The sequence below is a fragment of the Chiloscyllium plagiosum genome, unplaced genomic scaffold (assembly GCF_037043375.1).
Source record: "Chiloscyllium plagiosum isolate Xiang-an unplaced genomic scaffold, Cpla_swu_hap1 HiC_scaffold_27, whole genome shotgun sequence".
NCBI lineage: Eukaryota > Metazoa > Chordata > Chondrichthyes > Orectolobiformes > Hemiscylliidae > Chiloscyllium > Chiloscyllium plagiosum.
The window spans coordinates 80,420,704-80,438,052 of NW_028270165.1; the positions used below are offsets into that span (position 1 = coordinate 80,420,704).

The following is a 17,349-nucleotide window of genomic DNA, read 5'->3' on the forward strand; positions in this document are numbered from 1 at the left end:
TGATCCGATGGGCCAATGGGCTAAGGAATGGCAGATGGAGTTTAATTTAGATAAATGTGAGGTACTACATTTGGAAAAGCAAATCAGGTAAGGTCCGAGGGAGTGTTGCTGATCAAAGAAACCTTGGAGTGCAGGTTCATAGCTTCTTGACAGTAGAGTCGCAGGTAGATAGAACAGTGAGGAAGCTTTTGAGGTTGGGTGGGGGGGGGGGGGGGGAGGTGTGAGCTTCCACACGTTTATTCTATCCATAATCCTCATGATTTTATAAACAGACAAGGTCTTTTCCCTGGGTTGTGGAGTCCAGAACTGGAGGGCATAGGTTTAGAGTGAGAGCGGAAAGATTTTAAAAGGCACCTCAGGGATAAGTGTTTCATGCAGAGGGTGGTGCATGTATGGAACGAGTGTCAGAGTAAGTGATGGAGGATGGTACAATTACGGTATTTAAAAGGCATCTGGGTGGGTATATGAATAGGAAGGGTTTAGAGCGATAGTGGCCAAGTCCTGGCAAATGGGACGAGATTAGGTTAGGATAACTGGTCGGCATGGACGAGTTGGACTAAAGGGTCTGTTTCCGTGCTGTACACCTCTACGACTTTACTTCAGGACTCTGAAATTGTTCATGAAAACCACTTCAGTCATCTGCCCAGTTTTAAGACTACAATATACAGGAGCAGAATGAGGCCATTTGGCCCATTGAGTATGCTCCGTATGATCATGGCCGATATGTTTCTCAACCCCATTCTGTTGCCTTCTCCTCGTAACCCTTGATCCCCTTACTTATCAAAGACCTATCTATCCCTGTCTTAAATGCCCTCAATGACTTGGCCTCCACAGCGCTCTGCAGCAATGAGATCCACAGATTCACCATCCTCTGGCTGCAGAAATTCCTCCTCATCCCAGTTCTGAAGGGCATTCCTTCACTCTGAGCCTGTGTCCTCTGGTCCTCGTTTCTCCTACTGGTGGAAACATCTTCCCCACATCCACTGTATCCAGTCAGAGTCACGCAGCACGGAAACAGATCCTTCGGTCCAACCAGTCCATGTTGACCATAATCCCATACTAAACTAGTCCCACCTACATGTGCTTGGCCCAATATCCCTCTAAATATTTCTTATTCATGTACTTATCCAAATGTCATTTAAATGTTGTGACTGTCAGCGCATCTACCACTTCCTCTGGAAATTCATTCCACACGTGAAGCACTCTGTGTAAAAATGTTGCCCCTTATTTTCTTTTGAAATCTTTCTGTTCTCACCTTAAAAATATGTCCGCTAGTCTTGAAATCCCTCATTCCAGGGAAATGACTCCTGACATTCACCTTCTCTGTATCCAGCAAGATTTTATAAATCTCAAAGAAGACCTGAAATGTTAGCTTGTTCTCTCTATGTGGACGCTGCCTGACCAGCTGTGATCTTCAGCATTTGTTGTTTTCAGGAATGATTCCAGCATCTGTCGCAATGCGCTCCTAAATGCTGGCTACCTCTTTCCAGATCCTTTGAGACTCAACCTTACTCAACAATCCACTGTGCGGTACAGTCAATAAAGTTCCACATTGCATCTCTTTCAGCACACACGGGCAGCACGTGGCTCAGTGGTTAGCACTGCTGCCTCACAGCACCAGGGACAAGGATTTGACTCCAGCTTCAGGTGACTGTGCAAACTCCACACAGACATTGTCCTCCCCGTGGCTGTGTGGGTTTCATCGAGAGGCTCCGGTTTCCTCCCACAGTCCAAAGATGTACAGGTTAGGATGAATTGGCCATGCTAAATTGCCCCATAGTGTTCAGGGATGTGTGGGTTAGGTATATTAGTCGGAGGTAAATGGAGAGTTGTTGGGCCAAATGGCCTCATTCCGCACTGTAGGGATTCGATGTGGCAACCCCCCAGCTGTTTGCATTTCCTGTAGGGGAAGTGGGGATGGGCCGAAAGTTCAGTGTGTGCGAAGCGAAAATTAAACGTAGTGCTTTGCTTGAGCTCAAGCTGAGTGACTTGGTGGCGGACTGGAAAAGGAAGGTACGCAGTGTCTGTGGTTAGTGATGCTGCCTCATGGCACCAGAGAGCCAGATGCAATTCCAGCCTCAGAGCCGTTGTCTGTGTGGGTATTGACATTCTCCGAATGGTGTTTGTGGCGGATTTCTTCCAGTGCACCTGTTTCTTCCCACTATCCAAAGATGTGCAGGTTTGGGTGAATTAGCCATGTGTTTTAAAAAATTCTCAAGGTCAGGTTCGTAGGAGAGTAGTCTGACACAGAACAAACGACCAAGAGGCGGGTCTGCTAGAATATGAGCATTTTATTCCCCGCAGCGTCGCCAAAACCAGGTCTCATCTTACAACGGGTCTGGCTTATACTCACTCTACATGTTACCGGAACTGGGAGCCGTCAGTTCTCGTAGAGCGGTTGCCAACAACCCACGCTCGGCGGTTAAACGTAACCCCGGAGCAGACTCCCGGGTCTGGCTTATACTCACTCTACATGTTACCGGAACTGGGAGCCGTCAGTTCTCGTAGAGCGGTTGCCAACAACCCACGCTCGGCGGTTAAACGTAACCCCGGAGCAGACTCACCGAACTGGAGACTTTTCCAGCTGATATACTCTTTTCCAGATATAAACATTCATGTGAACAGCAGAGCAAGGCTAAAAAACACATTCCATTCTGGTTACATACAGATAAGAAGATTCACACGGGGAGGTGTGTAATAAGATTCACACGGGACTAAGCAACACCTCCATTCCGGTTAGATTCACACATGTATTGGGACATAATTTTTAACCGTTTCACCACATTCCACTGCTTGGCCCAATACATGTGTTACATTATGATTCACACATGTATTGGGACATAATTTTCACCACACCATGTTAAATTGTCCATAGTGTCCAGGATGTGTAGGTTAGATGCATTAATCAGGTGTAAATGTAGAGCAATCAGAGTAGGGTAATGGTGCTTTCAATTTCATGGAATTACAAAAGAAAAGAATGTTCCGCATAAAGTAGAATTGTTTGTTCTGAATTTCTACCCTGACTGACAGTGATGACTTTCATAATCTGTTTTTCCAGTGCATTTGAAGATTTGAAGACTGAAGTTTCAAATTCAGTAGTTGAAGGGCTTATGCCCGAAACAGCAACTCTCCTGCTCCTTGGATGGTGCCTGACCTGCTGTGTATTTCCAGCACCACACATTTTGACTGACTCTCCAGCGTCTGCAGTCCTCATTTTCATGTCAATGACAGACAGTCAATCAATCCATTGGGACTGTAACGATTTTTGACTATGATTCTGTGAGAAGGAGCAAAATTCTTTGGTTTCTGTTTCAGTACACTTTCAGCATCAGTGGAGCTGGATGAGAGACGCTACTGTGGCAGCGCATTGAATGTGCAGCCTGTCACAATTATACAGCCTGGAAAGAGGAATTCACGGCAGGGAGGGTTTGTACATGCATTTGTACATGCAGCTGAAGCTTTGGCCATGGAGAAACCAGAGGAATCTCGCCCCATGGAGAAACCGTGGAAGTGTGGTGACTGCGGGAAAGGCTTCAGTGTCCCATTTGCCCTGGAAATTCATCAGCGCAGTCACACCAGGGAGAGGCCGTTCTCCTGCCCAGAGTGTGGGAAGGGATTTATCCGCTCTTGCCACCTGCTGGACCACCGCCGAGTCCACACTGGGGAGAGACCATTCACCTGCCCCGAGTGCGGGAACACCTTCACCCACTCCTCCCACTTGCTGGCGCATCAGCGTGTCCACACCGGGGAGAGGCCCTTCCCCTGCTCTGATTGTGGGAAGGCCTTCAGCAAATCCTCTGACCTGCTGAAGCACCAGCGGGTCCACACGGGGGAGCGGCCATTCAGTTGCCCCGAGTGCGGGAAGGCCTTTAGCGATTCCTCTGCCCTGCTGAGGCACCAGTGGTCCACACAGGCAAGAAGCCGTTCCCCTGCCCTGAATGTGGGAAGGGCTTCAGCAGTTCCTCCTCCCTGCTGACACACCAGCGGGTCCACACTGGGGAGAGGCCATTTGCCTGCCCTGAGTGTGGGAAGAATTTTCCCCAGCCCTCCCAACTGCTGACCCACCGGCGGGTCCATACCGGGGAGAAGCCATTCTCCTGCTCAGTGTGCGGGAAGGGCTTTGCGGTCTCCTCTAACCTCGTGGCCCACCAGTGGGTCCACACGGGGGAGAGGCCCTTCAGCTGTCGCGAGTGCGGGAAGGCTTTCAGCAATTCCTCCCACCTGCTGAGGCATCAGCGGGTCCACACCGGGGAGAAGCCGTTCTCCTGCCCAGAGTGCGAGAAACGCTTTAACCGGTCCTCCCACCTACTGACCCACCAGTGGGTCCACATGGGAGAGTGGCCGTTCTACTGTCCTGAGTGCAGGAAGGGCTTCAGCAATTCTCCTGCTCTGCTGACCCACCAGCGAGTCCATAGAGGGGAGAGGCCATTCAGCTGCCGTGAGTGTGGCAAGATGTTCACATTTTCCAGCAACTTGTGAAGACACCAGCGGGGGCACCAGTACTCCCAACAATCGGATACTGCCAGTGACGCTACTGTGGATTAAACCTTGTGCCCCACTCTGACAATGGGTGCAGTGGGAAAGTTGGTGGGCTTTTAAAAAAATTTCTGGACTGCACACTGCCTCACACCCCCAAGTGCAACTCTAAAGTGGCTCGGGGCGACATGGTGGCTCAGTGGTTAGCACAGCTGCCTCATAGAGCCATGGATTCGGGTTTGAATCTACTGTTTGATTCTCCCGTGTCTGCATGGGTTTCCTTGGGTGTTCTGCTTTTGCTCCCACAGTACAAAGATGTACATGTTAGGGTGAGTTAGCCGAGCTAAATTGTCCATAGTGTTCAGGGATGTGTAAGTGTGGTGCAGTAGTCAGGGGTAAATGTAGACTGGTCAAAAGTGTGGTGCTGGAAAAGCATAGCAGGTCAGGCAGCATCTGAGGCGCAGGAGAATCGACGTTTTGGGCATAAGTCCTTCATCAGGATTCTCCTGGACTTCGGATGCTGCCTGATCAGCTGTGCTTTTCCAGCACCACATTCTTGACTCTGATCTCCAGCATCTGCAGTCCTCACTTTCTCCAAGTAAATGTAAAGTAATAGGGTTAAGAGAATAGGTCTGGGTGGGTAACTGTACGGAGGGTTGGTGTTGCCTTGTTGGTCCAAAAGGCCTGTTTACATTCTGTAGGGATTCTGTGATTCCATAAACTTTGCTTCCAGTGGGCGACATTACTCGGAGTCTGGGACTGCACGTTCCTAAGAATCCGCAGAAACCTAAGACCACTGGAGCAGACATGAGGCCATTCAGCCCATTGTGTCTGCTCCACCATTTGTTAGAAACAAAAAATAATTGCGGTTGCTGGAATCCAAAGTAGGCAAGCAGGAGGCTGGGAGAACGCAGCAAGCCAGGTAGCATTAGGAGGTGAAGTTAGCATTTTGGGTATTAACCCTCCTTCAGGACTGAAGAAGGGTTCTTCCCAAAACATTGACTTCTGTATCAGAAACAATTTACCAGGATGTTGCCGGGGGTTGGAGGGTTTGAGCTGCAGGGAGAGGCTATTTGGCTGGGTGAGAGATTTATAAGGGACGTAAGGGGCAATGTTTTCACGCAGAGGGTAGTGCATGTATGGAATGAGTTTCCAGAGAAAGTGGAGGCTGGTACAATTATACCACTGAGAAGGCATCTGGTTTCGGACATGAACAGGAAGGGTTCAGAAAGATAATGGGCCAAATACTGACAAATGGAACCAAATTAATTTAGGATGTCTTGTCAGCGTCGATGAGTTGGACCGAAGGGTCTGTTTCTGTGCTGTGCACCTCTGTCTACCGGTCCTGATGTAAGTTTTAAAATTGAGTCCAAGTAACTTTAAATAGTTCAGTCTTGTTGAACTCACCTCTTGAAAGGTTTCAAATGAATCCCTCCAAGTGATACTGTTTAAAAATGCCAAGTTGGACAAAATATCCCATTAAGGTCGACACAAACCCACAGCTGAAGATATCAGAAATCACACAACACCAGGTTACAGACCAACCGGTTTATTTGAAATTACAAGCTTTAGGAGCATTGCTCCTTCTTCAATGCTGCTTCTTCGTCACTTCACTGACAAAGGAGCAGTGCTCTGAAATCTTGAGTTCAAATAAACCTGTTGGACTCTAATCTGGTGCCATTTGACTTCTGACCTTGTCCAGCCCAATACAACACCAGCACTTCCACATCAGAGTTGACTAATGAGATCGGATTTTATTCTGTGTGACTAAGTGAGATGCTCATCTGAAAACTGAAAACTGTTGGAGAGACAAAGAGACACGAGTCAGTGCTACTCCACGGAGACAGGCCCATCGGCCCAAACTGGTCCATGCCGACCAAAATGTCCATCAACAGTAACCCCATTTCCCTGCACATGGCCACTATCCTTCTAAGCCTTTCCTCTCCATGTGTTTGACCAAATGTCTTTTAAATGTTGTTAATGTACCTACCTCAACCACTTCCACTGGCAGCTCATTCCATACACAAGCCACACTCTAAAATTTTTGCCCCACATATTTTTTCAATCACTCCCTTCTGACCAGGTTTGTATGCTCTGTTTGGAGATGTAGGAGTAAAACTTCACAATAAAAGATTAATACAGCCTTTATTCATGACTCATGATTAAACACACTTTCTCTATTTACAGCTGTAATTGAGAGGCTTCTCTGAATTAGTCGACATGTTTGTAACAAGTTGTGAAACCTGAAAGGGTTCTGAAAAGATTTACAAAGATACTGCCAGGGTTGGAGGGTTTGAGCTGTTGCAAGAGGCTGAAATAGCCCCAGTCTATTTTCCTTGGAGGGTCAGAGGCTGGGGGGTGACCTTACAGACTGTTTCGCTGTAGAAGTGTTTCAGAAAAAAAAATCTCAAACCTTTTTCCGATTGTTGCCTTTGCCAACATCTGTTGGCCATTAGTGAAGTCCCTTAGCCCAGTCGAATCGGACCCTCTGCCTTTTACAACCCCTCTTGGGAAAAAAAATCAAGATGACATAATCTTCTTAAAGGAGTAACATCATCACAACAGAGAGCACACAAACAGAAACATTTCTATCACAAGGTTGTACAGTTAACAGGCCAAGATAATGACTTTTCAATTTAGCCAATCAATTTAAATCCGGTCCTTTGGCTACCACTATCTATTAAATTTAAATCTGATGGTTTTGACAACAGAGGACCAATCCTATTGTAAAAACTCAATATGGCATCAAGGGTATAAAAGAAGGGGACAGTTGGACAGAACCCCAGAGCTAACTCCCCATTGCTAGAGCTAAGAGTCCTCAGCACTAGAGAGAGACATCAGCTCTGACAGTCAGCTGTGAATGAGACAGCATCATTTACAAAAAAACCAGAAGAGCAGGAATTGCAGGAGGCATTCCTGACAAAAGATTCAATAGAAGGATGCTTAGAATATTCTGGAAGATGTAATCTGAGAGACTAAATTCTATTTCTTCTTGTTTTAGTGGGTCTTGTATTTACTGGAACAGCATATGACAAAAATCCTGTTTCATGCCAGAATCGTCAGTAGTTCGAAGGGATTTATTCCCACAGCTACCTGGATTACACCTCTTCCCACCCTACCTCTTGCAAAAATGCCATCCCGTATTCCCAATTCCTCCGCCTCCGCCGTATCTGCTCCCAGGAGGAGCGGTTCCACCATAGAACACACCAGATGGCCTCCTTCTTTAGAGACCGCAATTTCCCTTCCCACGTGGTTAAAGATGCCCTCCAACGCATCTCATCCACATCCCGCACCTCCGCCCTCAGACCCAACCCCTCCAACCGCAACAAGGACAGAACGCCCCTGGTGCTCACCTTCCACCCTACCAACCTTCGCATAAACCAAATCATCCGCCGACATTTCCGCCACCTCCAAACAGACCCCACCACCAGGGATATATTTCCCTCCCCACCCCTCTCCGCCTTCCGCAAAGACCGTTCCCTCCGTGACTACCTGGTCAGGTCCACGCCCCCCTACGACCCACCCTCCCATCCTGGCACTTTCCCCTGCCACCGCAGGAACTGTAAAACCTGCGCCCACACCTCCTCCCTCACCTCCATCCAAGGCCCCAAAGGAGCTTTCCACATCCATCAAAGTTTTACCTGCACATCCACTAATATCATCTATTGTATCCGTTGCTCCCGATGCGGTCTCCTCTACATTGGGGAGACTGGACGCCTCCTAGCAGAGCGCTTTAGGGAACATCTCCGAGACACCCGCACCAATCAACCACATCGCCCAGTGGCTCAACATTTCAACTCCCCCTCCCACTCTGCCGAGGATATGGAGGTGCTGGGCCTCCTCCACCGCCGCTCCCTCACCACCAGACGCCTGGAGGAAGAACGCCTCATCTTCCGCCTTGGAACACTTCAACCCCAGGGCATCAATGTGGATTTTAACAGTTTCCTCATTTCCCCTTCCCCCACCTCATCCTAGCTAACCTCCAGAAACTCGATCCCCTGACCTGTCCGGACTTGTCCGACCTGCCCAGCTCCTTTTCCACCTATCCACTCCACCCTCTCCTCCCTGACCTATCACCTTCATCTCCTTCCCCACTGACCTATTGTACTCTATGCCACTCTCTCCCACCCCCACCCTCCTCTAGCTTATCTCTCCATGCTTCAGGCTCTCTGCCTTTATTCCTGATGAAGGGCTTTTGCCCGAAACGTCGATTTTGCCTGTCCTCGGATGCTGCCTTAATTGCTGTGCTCTTCCAGCACCACTGATCCAGAATCCATGTTCACCATTCAAGTTGGATATGTAAATTGCTTTTTGTTGATTTTTAAAGAGTCAGAGATTTATTTTTGTTTTTAAGACTAGAGCAGATGACACCACTTTTCACACTAATTTTCTGATTATAGGGCAATGCGCTCCTCTTTTGGTGTTTCGGTTTGAGATCTCAGAGGGGAGGGGATTCAGCATTCGCTTTATAACAGTATTGACGTGCCGTCCTGCTGAATGCAAAGGAGTCATTATTAATCCTAGCCTCTCACTCTGATTGTGGGTGAATCGCTTTAATTTGAATACTGACTCAGAAACTGTACAGACAACCAACTGTTGAATCATAATTTACACTTTATTGTAGGTAGGAACCAAAATATAAAACCCCTCAAGTAAGCAAGTTCACCCTCACCCCCCAAATCTTGGCTATCACCCAAATGATGGCGGAATTTAACATTGTTTCTACCAACAGTGCCCATCTCTGGAAGTTTACAGAGGTTTGATGCAGGGTTGTTCTTCCAAGAACTGCAGCTGAAACGTTCTGGAGTTGAATTCTGGTGGAGTTCCGTCACTTTCAGATTTGTGGTGTAACGTTTCTTTAGATTCTAACACCATCTCCCCACACTTCTGGAGACCTCAGGTCTGTAGCTTACCTTCTTATCCTTGAGGGTTTTCCACCTGTTTGAAACAGCCTGTCCTGCAATTAACCCCTTTACGCCAAGGTAAAAACAATGACTGCAGATGCTGGAAACCAGAGTCGAGATTAGAGTGTTGCTGGAAAAGCACAGCAGTTCAGACAGCATTCAAGGAGCAGGAAAAATTGACGTTTCGAGCAAAAGCCATTCATCAGGAATACAGGATTCCTGATGAATGGCTTTTGCCCGAAATGTTGATTTTCCTGCTCCTTGTATGCCCTCTACACCAAGGCCTTCCTTCTATAAGCAGAATTAATTGTTCTTTTGTCACACAGTTATTAAACACCATTATCTCATCTGTCCAAAGAAACAGCTCATTGTTTTGCCTCCTTCTTCCCAGCGATAGTTAATGTATGTTATTTGTTAACTCCCTTGTAGCAGTTTCTCATTGGCCCTTTCGTTTCTTGGTCCAGAAAGCGTTATTGCTGACTCATGAAGTTATCAAAGTTCTGGAGTTTACAGGACCACACCACATTCCTGTCTGCCTCTTCCAGGAATAACGACTGCTCCTGAGATACTCGCAGTTCCTGACATTCCTTGGTATCCCCAAGTACAATCCACATGTCAGGAAATCACTAGTGCTGCCCTGACACCAGACAGTCACTGTTGGAACAGAAGGATTATGGGAAGAAAATACAGAAATCCGAAGTGCAAAGAGAGTTGGGAGTTCAAGTCCAGGATTTTCTCAAAGTAAACTTGCAGGTTGAGTCAGTAGTTAGGAAGGCAAATGCAATAATGGCATTTATTTTGACAGGACATGAATACAAAAGCAGGGATGTACTTCTGAGACTCTATAAGGCTCTGGTCAGGCAACATTTGCAGCATTGTGAGCAGTTTTGACCTCCTATTAGCAAGGATGTATTGGCCCAGGAGGGTGTTCAGAGGAGGTTCACGAGAATGGTCCCAGGAATGAAACGTTTAACATATGAGGAACTTTTGAGGACTCTGGGACTATATGGAGTTTAGAAAGATGAGGGGGGTTACAATTGAAACCTACAGGATATTGAACGGCCTGGACAGAGTGGATGTTGGGAAGATGTTTCCATTGTTAGGACAAAGTAGGACCTGAGAGTACAGCCTTAAGAAGAAAAGGAAGACCCTTTAGTTGGGAGATAAGGAAAGCCTTCTTCAGCCAGAGAGTGGTGTATCTATGGAATTCACAGCCACAGAAGGCTGTGGAGGCCAGGTCATTGAGCAGATTTAAGATGGAGACATAAATGTTCTTGAGTATCAAGGGGGTCAAGGGTTCCAGGACGAATGGGCTTGAGAAAGTTAACAGCCACGATTGAATGGTGGAGTTGACTCAATGGGATGAATGGCCTAATTTCAGCTCCTATGGTCTTATGATATGCTGATGTGTGGAGGGGTGATGAGTGGGCAAAGAGATGAAGAGGGAGTAGAATTAGGGGGAAGCTGGATACAGACACAAGGAAGAAAGAAATACAAGAACTGTACAATAAATGACAGAACTCTTAGGAGCCCTGGCATGCAGAGGGATCTGGAAGTGGAAACAGAGGTGGGTATGGTGGTCAAGAAGGCACCTAGGACGCTTGCCTTTCCTGGGTGTGAGAGTTGGCAAGTTACATAACAACTATTTATTTCAACCACATTCGGAATATTGTATGCAGTTCTGGTCACCACGCTATCAGAAGGACATGGATGCTCTGGGAGAGGGTGCTTTAGTCAAGGGCTAATGTTGCGTAATAGGAGTAGGTGAATACGTCTGTGTCAGTTACTCTTCAGAGGGTCAGTGTGCACATGTTGCGCCGAATGGTCTTTTTCACACGAGGGATTCTATGTTACTCAGAGGTTTTTTTATTCCCCAGAGTGAAAAGAACAACAACAAAAGGGCACAGGTTCAAGGCAAGAGGAGGGCAGTCTACAGGAGAAGTGGAGGGGAAGGTTTTTCACACAGAGGGGTGATGGGTGGTGGAAGGAGGCATCTTAGCAACGTTTCAGGTGTATCTTGATAGACACATGAACGCGAGATGAACAGAAGGATAGAAACCGCACATGGGCAATAAATAGCAGGTCCAAGTGAGAATTAAGAATTGGCACAGGCTTGACAGGGGTGCCTAAACCAAATAAGAATGGCTTGTGACTGTGTTGTACTGATACAGGTTTTCCCCATGATCCAAAAGTGGAGCGTTCCTATGAAACCTTTCATAAGGCAAAATAGCGTAAAGCGAAGAAGCAATGAACATTAATTCATTTATATCGTATATACTCAAGTAATAGTCAAATTTTTGACTACTTTTTAAGGTTAAATTTAGGGGGTCGACTGTTACTTGGATACTACTTGAGTGGCTGAAATTCATGCCTGTCAAGATTCATACCGTATCATAAGCAGAAGCTCAACTGATGAATAAAGCAAAACAATTTATGGTAATTCTGAAAACTGAGTGGAGCATACAGACAACGGACTGGAAGACAGGAACAGAGCCGAACAACCGACAGACTGCAGAGCTGGAGTGGAACATGACGGCCATCACACTGTCTCACAAACATGGGTCTGTTGTCTATGAAGAACTAGGGTCGACTTTTACATGATCAGACTACTTTTCACAACATTTGCAAGAAAAAGAAATCAAACACGTCCAATTCGCCATGCATGAACAGGAAATAAAGATTTTTTAAAAAAAAAAGAGATTTCCAGCATTCATACACAACTATACATGTGCACATGTCCATTTAAATACTGGGTAGGTTGATTCTTTGGAAGATGACAATCGCAAAGAAATGAAGCTCTTCAACAAAATGCTGGATTTGGTAGAATGATTAATTAGTACCCCCACTCCCCTCCCTCCATCACATCACTGGGTAAGACAAAACCCCAGGATCTAAATAACATACCTACATCCACACACACACACACAATCCTACCCATTTTACGTACAATTACCTCAAATCACATTTATAAAACATAACCATAAAGGTTTACACAGGCTCTCGTACACAATATTGCCTGTGACCTTCTACAGCGCTGTAAAGTGCTGCAAATCCCATGATGACAGTATTTCATATCTAATGTGTTAAATAACATTGTATATTTTATAAAAAAAAAGGTATCTATACATTATACACAATTTAACATCGGAACAGTTCAGTCAGATGGTACAGCCTGCCCTCCTACATGGATTATAGAAGGTGTATGGAGGATTAGATGGTGATTCTAATAGAAATTATGTTTGTTTTAGGAATGGGAGTGATTGTGGCTCCAGGCTAATGGCGATCCGCCTTATCCCCCGGGTTCCCACTCAGCCCAGCCCGGTACCTGGTTGAGTGAAGCCGCGGGTAGCTCCAGGCTCACGGTCCAGCACAGCACCGAGTGCAGCCTCTCCTCCAGCTTGTGTTCCGCCGGACTTTACCCCCCGCCGCCGCTCCTCCACCTCCCGCCGCCGCTCCTCCACCTCCCGCCGCCGAAGAAGCCGCGGGCGCCGGCTCTCTCTCCTCCACCGCCGACATTTTTAATTTGTTTCCTCGTTCACCCGGTAACCGTCACCTCCCCCTTCCCGGGCCCCGGGAATTATACACAAATAAACAATAAACCCCACCGGGGACTGTCTCCTTTTCTTCACAACTTTTGTTTGAAAAGTTTCGGCTTTAATGTGAAATGTATTTTAAAGGTATTTTCTGAGGTAAACGATGCCTGTCTGCCCCCCTCCCTCCGTCAGAAACCGCCCGCTGAGTCGATGAGAAAACCGCAGCCTCGCGCCGCCATCTTTGTTTTTCTTCTTTCCGTCTCCTCCTTCTGTGACGCGCGTCATCCACGCTCCGCCCAATCAGAGCGCACCTTACTCCACCTGACCAATGGCGACCGGCGCCGGTTGTTACTGACAGAGTTTGTGTCCAATTGCCAATTTGGGACAAAAAAGGCGGGAGTCACAATTTTTTCCCCTGTGACTGCACATCTCATTCCTTTTGCCTGTCTCTTCCGCAGGGGAGGGGGAATCCCAAATTAGAGGGCACAGGTTTAGGGTGAGAGGGGAAAAATTTAAAAGGAACCCGAGGATTAAAAAAGTGTGAAAGTTAATTCGCCTCAAGAAAAGCCTCCTCTTACGACCTGAATAAAATAGTTTGTTCACAGCCTATTACTCACTAAACAAGAAGGATGTTGTGAAACTTAAAAGAGGTGACCTTATGGAGGTTTATAAGATCTTGACAGGTATGGATATGAGAAAAAGATAAGGTTTTCCCTGGGGCGGGGGAGTCCAGTACAAGAGGGCATTAGTTTTTGGGTGAAAGGGGAAAGATTTAAAACGGCCCCAAGGGGCAACGTTTTCACATATCGGTTGGTGTGTGAACTGAATGAGCTGCCAGGAAAAATGGTGGAGGCTGGTACAAATACAACATTTAAAAGGCATTTGGATAGGCACATGAATAGGGAGTTTTAGAGGGATATGGACAAAGTGCTGGCAAATGGGATGAGATTAATTTAGGCAATCTGGTAGGCACATACCGAAGGATTGTTTTTTGTGCTCTACAACTCAATGGTTCTATTTCCACACAGCCAGAAGCAATTTCAAAAGGCTAGGAATAGGCCATTCGCCCCTTACACACTGTCCTCAACTGTGGCCTAACTGAGCATATTTCAATTCTTAGTGCTATGTAATGAGCCAGACTTTATTAAAAATCTTAAAGCAAATGAACCCTTAGGAGGCAGCGATTATAATATGGTAGAGATCAGTGTGCAGTTTGAAAGAGAGAAGGCAAAAATTAGATATAATGTTGTTACAGTTAAATAAAGGGCAATAAGAGTGGAACTGTCAAAAATTGACTGGAAGCAGAGCCTAGTGGGGAAGATAGTAGAGCAACAATGGCAGGAATTTCTGGGTGTAATTGAGGACACAGTACAGAGGTTCATCCCCCAAAAAAGAAAGATTATCGGGCAGGGTGGGGGGAAGAAGACTGCCATGGCTGACAAAGGAAGTCAGGAAATGTATGAATGAAAAAGAGAGCCTATAAAGTGGCCAAGACCACTGGGAAATCAGAAGCTTGGGAAGACTACAAAAACAAACAGAAGATAACAAAGAGAGAAATAAGGAAGGAGAGGATCAAATATGAAGGTAAGCGGACCAGTAATGTTAGAAATTATAGTAAAAGTTTTTTGCAATACATAAGAAACAAACAAGAGGCAAAAGTAGAAATTGGGCTGCTCCAAATTGATGCAGGAAGGTTAGTGATGGGAGATAAGAAAATAACTGAAGAACTTAATAAATACTTTGTGTCAGTTTTCACAGTGGAAGACATGAGTAATATCCTAACAATTAAGGAGAGTTAAGGGACAGAGTTGAGTATGGTAGCCATTACAAAAAAGAAAGTGCTAGAAAAGATAATAGGTCTAAAAATTGAGAAATCTTCTGGCCCTGATGGCTACAGCCTAGCGTTCTGATGGAGGTGGTTGAAGAATTAGCAGAGATGTTGGTTGTAATCTTTCAAAAATCACTGCAGTCAGGGAAAGTCCCAGATGATTGGAAAATCACTGTTGTAAGTCCTTTGTTCAAGAAAAGATCAAAACAAAAGATGGAAAATTATACACCGATTAGCCTAACCTCAATTGTAGATAAAATTCTAAAATCTATCGTTAAGGATTAGATTTCTAAATTCTTGGAAGTGCATGGTTGGATTAAAATAAATCAGTATGGATGTGGTAAGGGGAGGTCGTGCCTGACAAACTTGAAGTGTTCACAAGTCGGTTAGACTTGGGAAACCCAGAGGATATTATCTACCTCGATTTCCAAAAGGCATTTGATAAGGTGCCTCCTAGGAGGCTGTTGAGTAAAGTGAGGGTCCATGGTATTCGAGTTGAGCTACTGGCATGGATTGAGGATAGGCTGCCTGAGAGAAGGCTGAGAGTTGGGATAAAAGGTTCTTTTTCGGAATGGCAGCTGGTGACAAGTGGTGTCCCGCAGGGCTCAGTTGGGGCTGCAGCTGTTCACTTTATATATTAATGATCTGGATAAAGGGACTGGGGGCACTCCCACGAAGTTCGCTGATGATACAAAGTTAAGCAGACAGGCAGGTAGTTCTGAGGAGGTGGAGAGGCTGCAGAAAGATTTGGACAATTTAGGAGTGTGGTCCAGGAAATGGCTGATGAAATTCAATGTAAGCAAATGAGAGGTCTTACACTTCGGAAAAAAGAATACAGCATGGACTATTTTCTAAACAGTGAGAAAATTCATAAAGCCAAAGTACAAAGGGATCTGGGACTGCTAGTCCAGGATTCTCTAAAGGTTGACTTGCGGGTTGAGTCTGTGCTTTAGAAAGCAAATATAATGTTGTCATTTATCTCAAGAGAGTTGGAATGTAAAAGCAGCGATGTGCTACTGAAACTTTATAAAGCTCTGGTTAGGCTCCATTTAGAATACTGTGTCCAATTTTGGGCCGCACACCTCAGTAAGGACATAGTGGCACTGGAGCATGTCCAGTGGAGAATCACACAATGATCGCTGGTATCATAGGCCTAACAGACGATGAACAGCTGAGGATCCTGGAATTATATTCATTAGAATTTAGAAGGTTGAGGGGAGATCTAATAGAAACTTCCAAGATAGTGCATGGCTTAAAAAGCGTGGATGCTGGTAAGTTTTTTTCCATTAGGCAGGGAGACTAGGACCCATGGGCACAGCCTGATAATTAGAGGGGGTCAATTTAGAATGGAAATGAGGAGACATTTCTTCAGCCAGAGAGTGGTGGGCCTGTGGAATTCATTGCCATGGAGCGCAGTGGAGACCGAGACATTAAGTGTCTTCAAGGCAGAGATTGATAAATCCTTGGTATCTCAATGGGGAGAGTATGGTAAGTGGAGTTGAAATGCCCGTCAGCCATGATTAAATGGTGGAGTGGACTTCTGGCCTTACTTCCACTCCTGTGTCTTATGGTTTTAAGGAAGAGCTCTTTGCTATTCACTTTACCTCCACTCCCAATGATTTTATAGATCTTAGTAAGGTCACCCCTCAACCCCCTACACTCCAATGAAGACAGTCCCAACCTTTCCTTATAACTCAAACCCTCCAGTCCTGGCAACATCCTGGTAAATCTTTATGAAACCCTCTCTAATCGTATTCTTCCTATTACAGAGCCACCAAAACTGTACTCAGTACCCAGAAAGTGGCCTCACCAACATCCTGTACAACCTCAACATGATGTCCCAACTTCTGTACTCAATGGAGTGGACAGTGAAGGCAATGGTGCGAAATGACGTCTTTACCACCTGTCATCCAGTGATGCAACTTTCAAAGAACTATATACCTCTACCCCCTAACTCCCCCCCGCCCCACCGCCGTCACTGCCAAAGTGTCTCTGTTCTACAACACGACCCAGGGACCTACCATTATCTGTACATAACAATGCTGAAAATTCCGGCATTCTTCGCCTGAAGCCCACTGAAGACGTTACCCAGTAGGTAACGAAACGTCTGGAAATGAAACTTGCAGCTCAGCAAGCAAACCTACATCCAAAACCTCAACCTGAGCTACAAATCTTCTCAAAACTCACTATGTCCAGCCCTTCCTTGTTTAGCAAAATGCAACCTCTCACTTTTATTCATACCTCTCTCATAGACACACACACACATACACCCCACAACACACTCACAGGCTTAAACTCCATCACACTCACACTTCACTCTTATGCACGCACTCAAACACAAACTCACATATATACACACACACAAAACTCTATGGAGTGAATTTGTATTGGTAGAATTATATTTGCAGATACTTTCAATTTTGCTCAAAAAGCACGCAATCTGCAGACAGTCAATCCATGCAATATTTTATAAATTCCTACTTTCGAAATAGAACCAGTCTGATTCAAGATTGGAATACTGACAGACTCGAACCTCACATCTTTAATGCATTGTTTGAGCTGAGATGTCACTTTTTTTTAATAAAACGTTAAGTCATCTCAAGAACGT

General features: G+C 45.8%; 1 protein-coding gene across 1 annotated transcript in view; it reads left to right on the forward strand.

Moving 5' to 3' along the window:
- LOC148144663 (uncharacterized) overlaps positions 1-6,669 on the forward strand; it is a gene marked incomplete at its 5' end in the record, with an annotated part of 30,200 nt that extends 23,531 nt beyond the window's left edge. Inside the window, 2 exons of the mRNA XM_087975433.1 lie at positions 3,670-3,913; positions 6,664-6,669. Of these exons, the coding sequence (XP_087831559.1) occupies positions 3,670-3,913; positions 6,664-6,669 (250 nt within the window). The remainder of the gene's footprint in view (positions 1-3,669; positions 3,914-6,663) is intronic.
- Between the last annotated feature and the right edge of the window lie 10,680 nt (positions 6,670-17,349).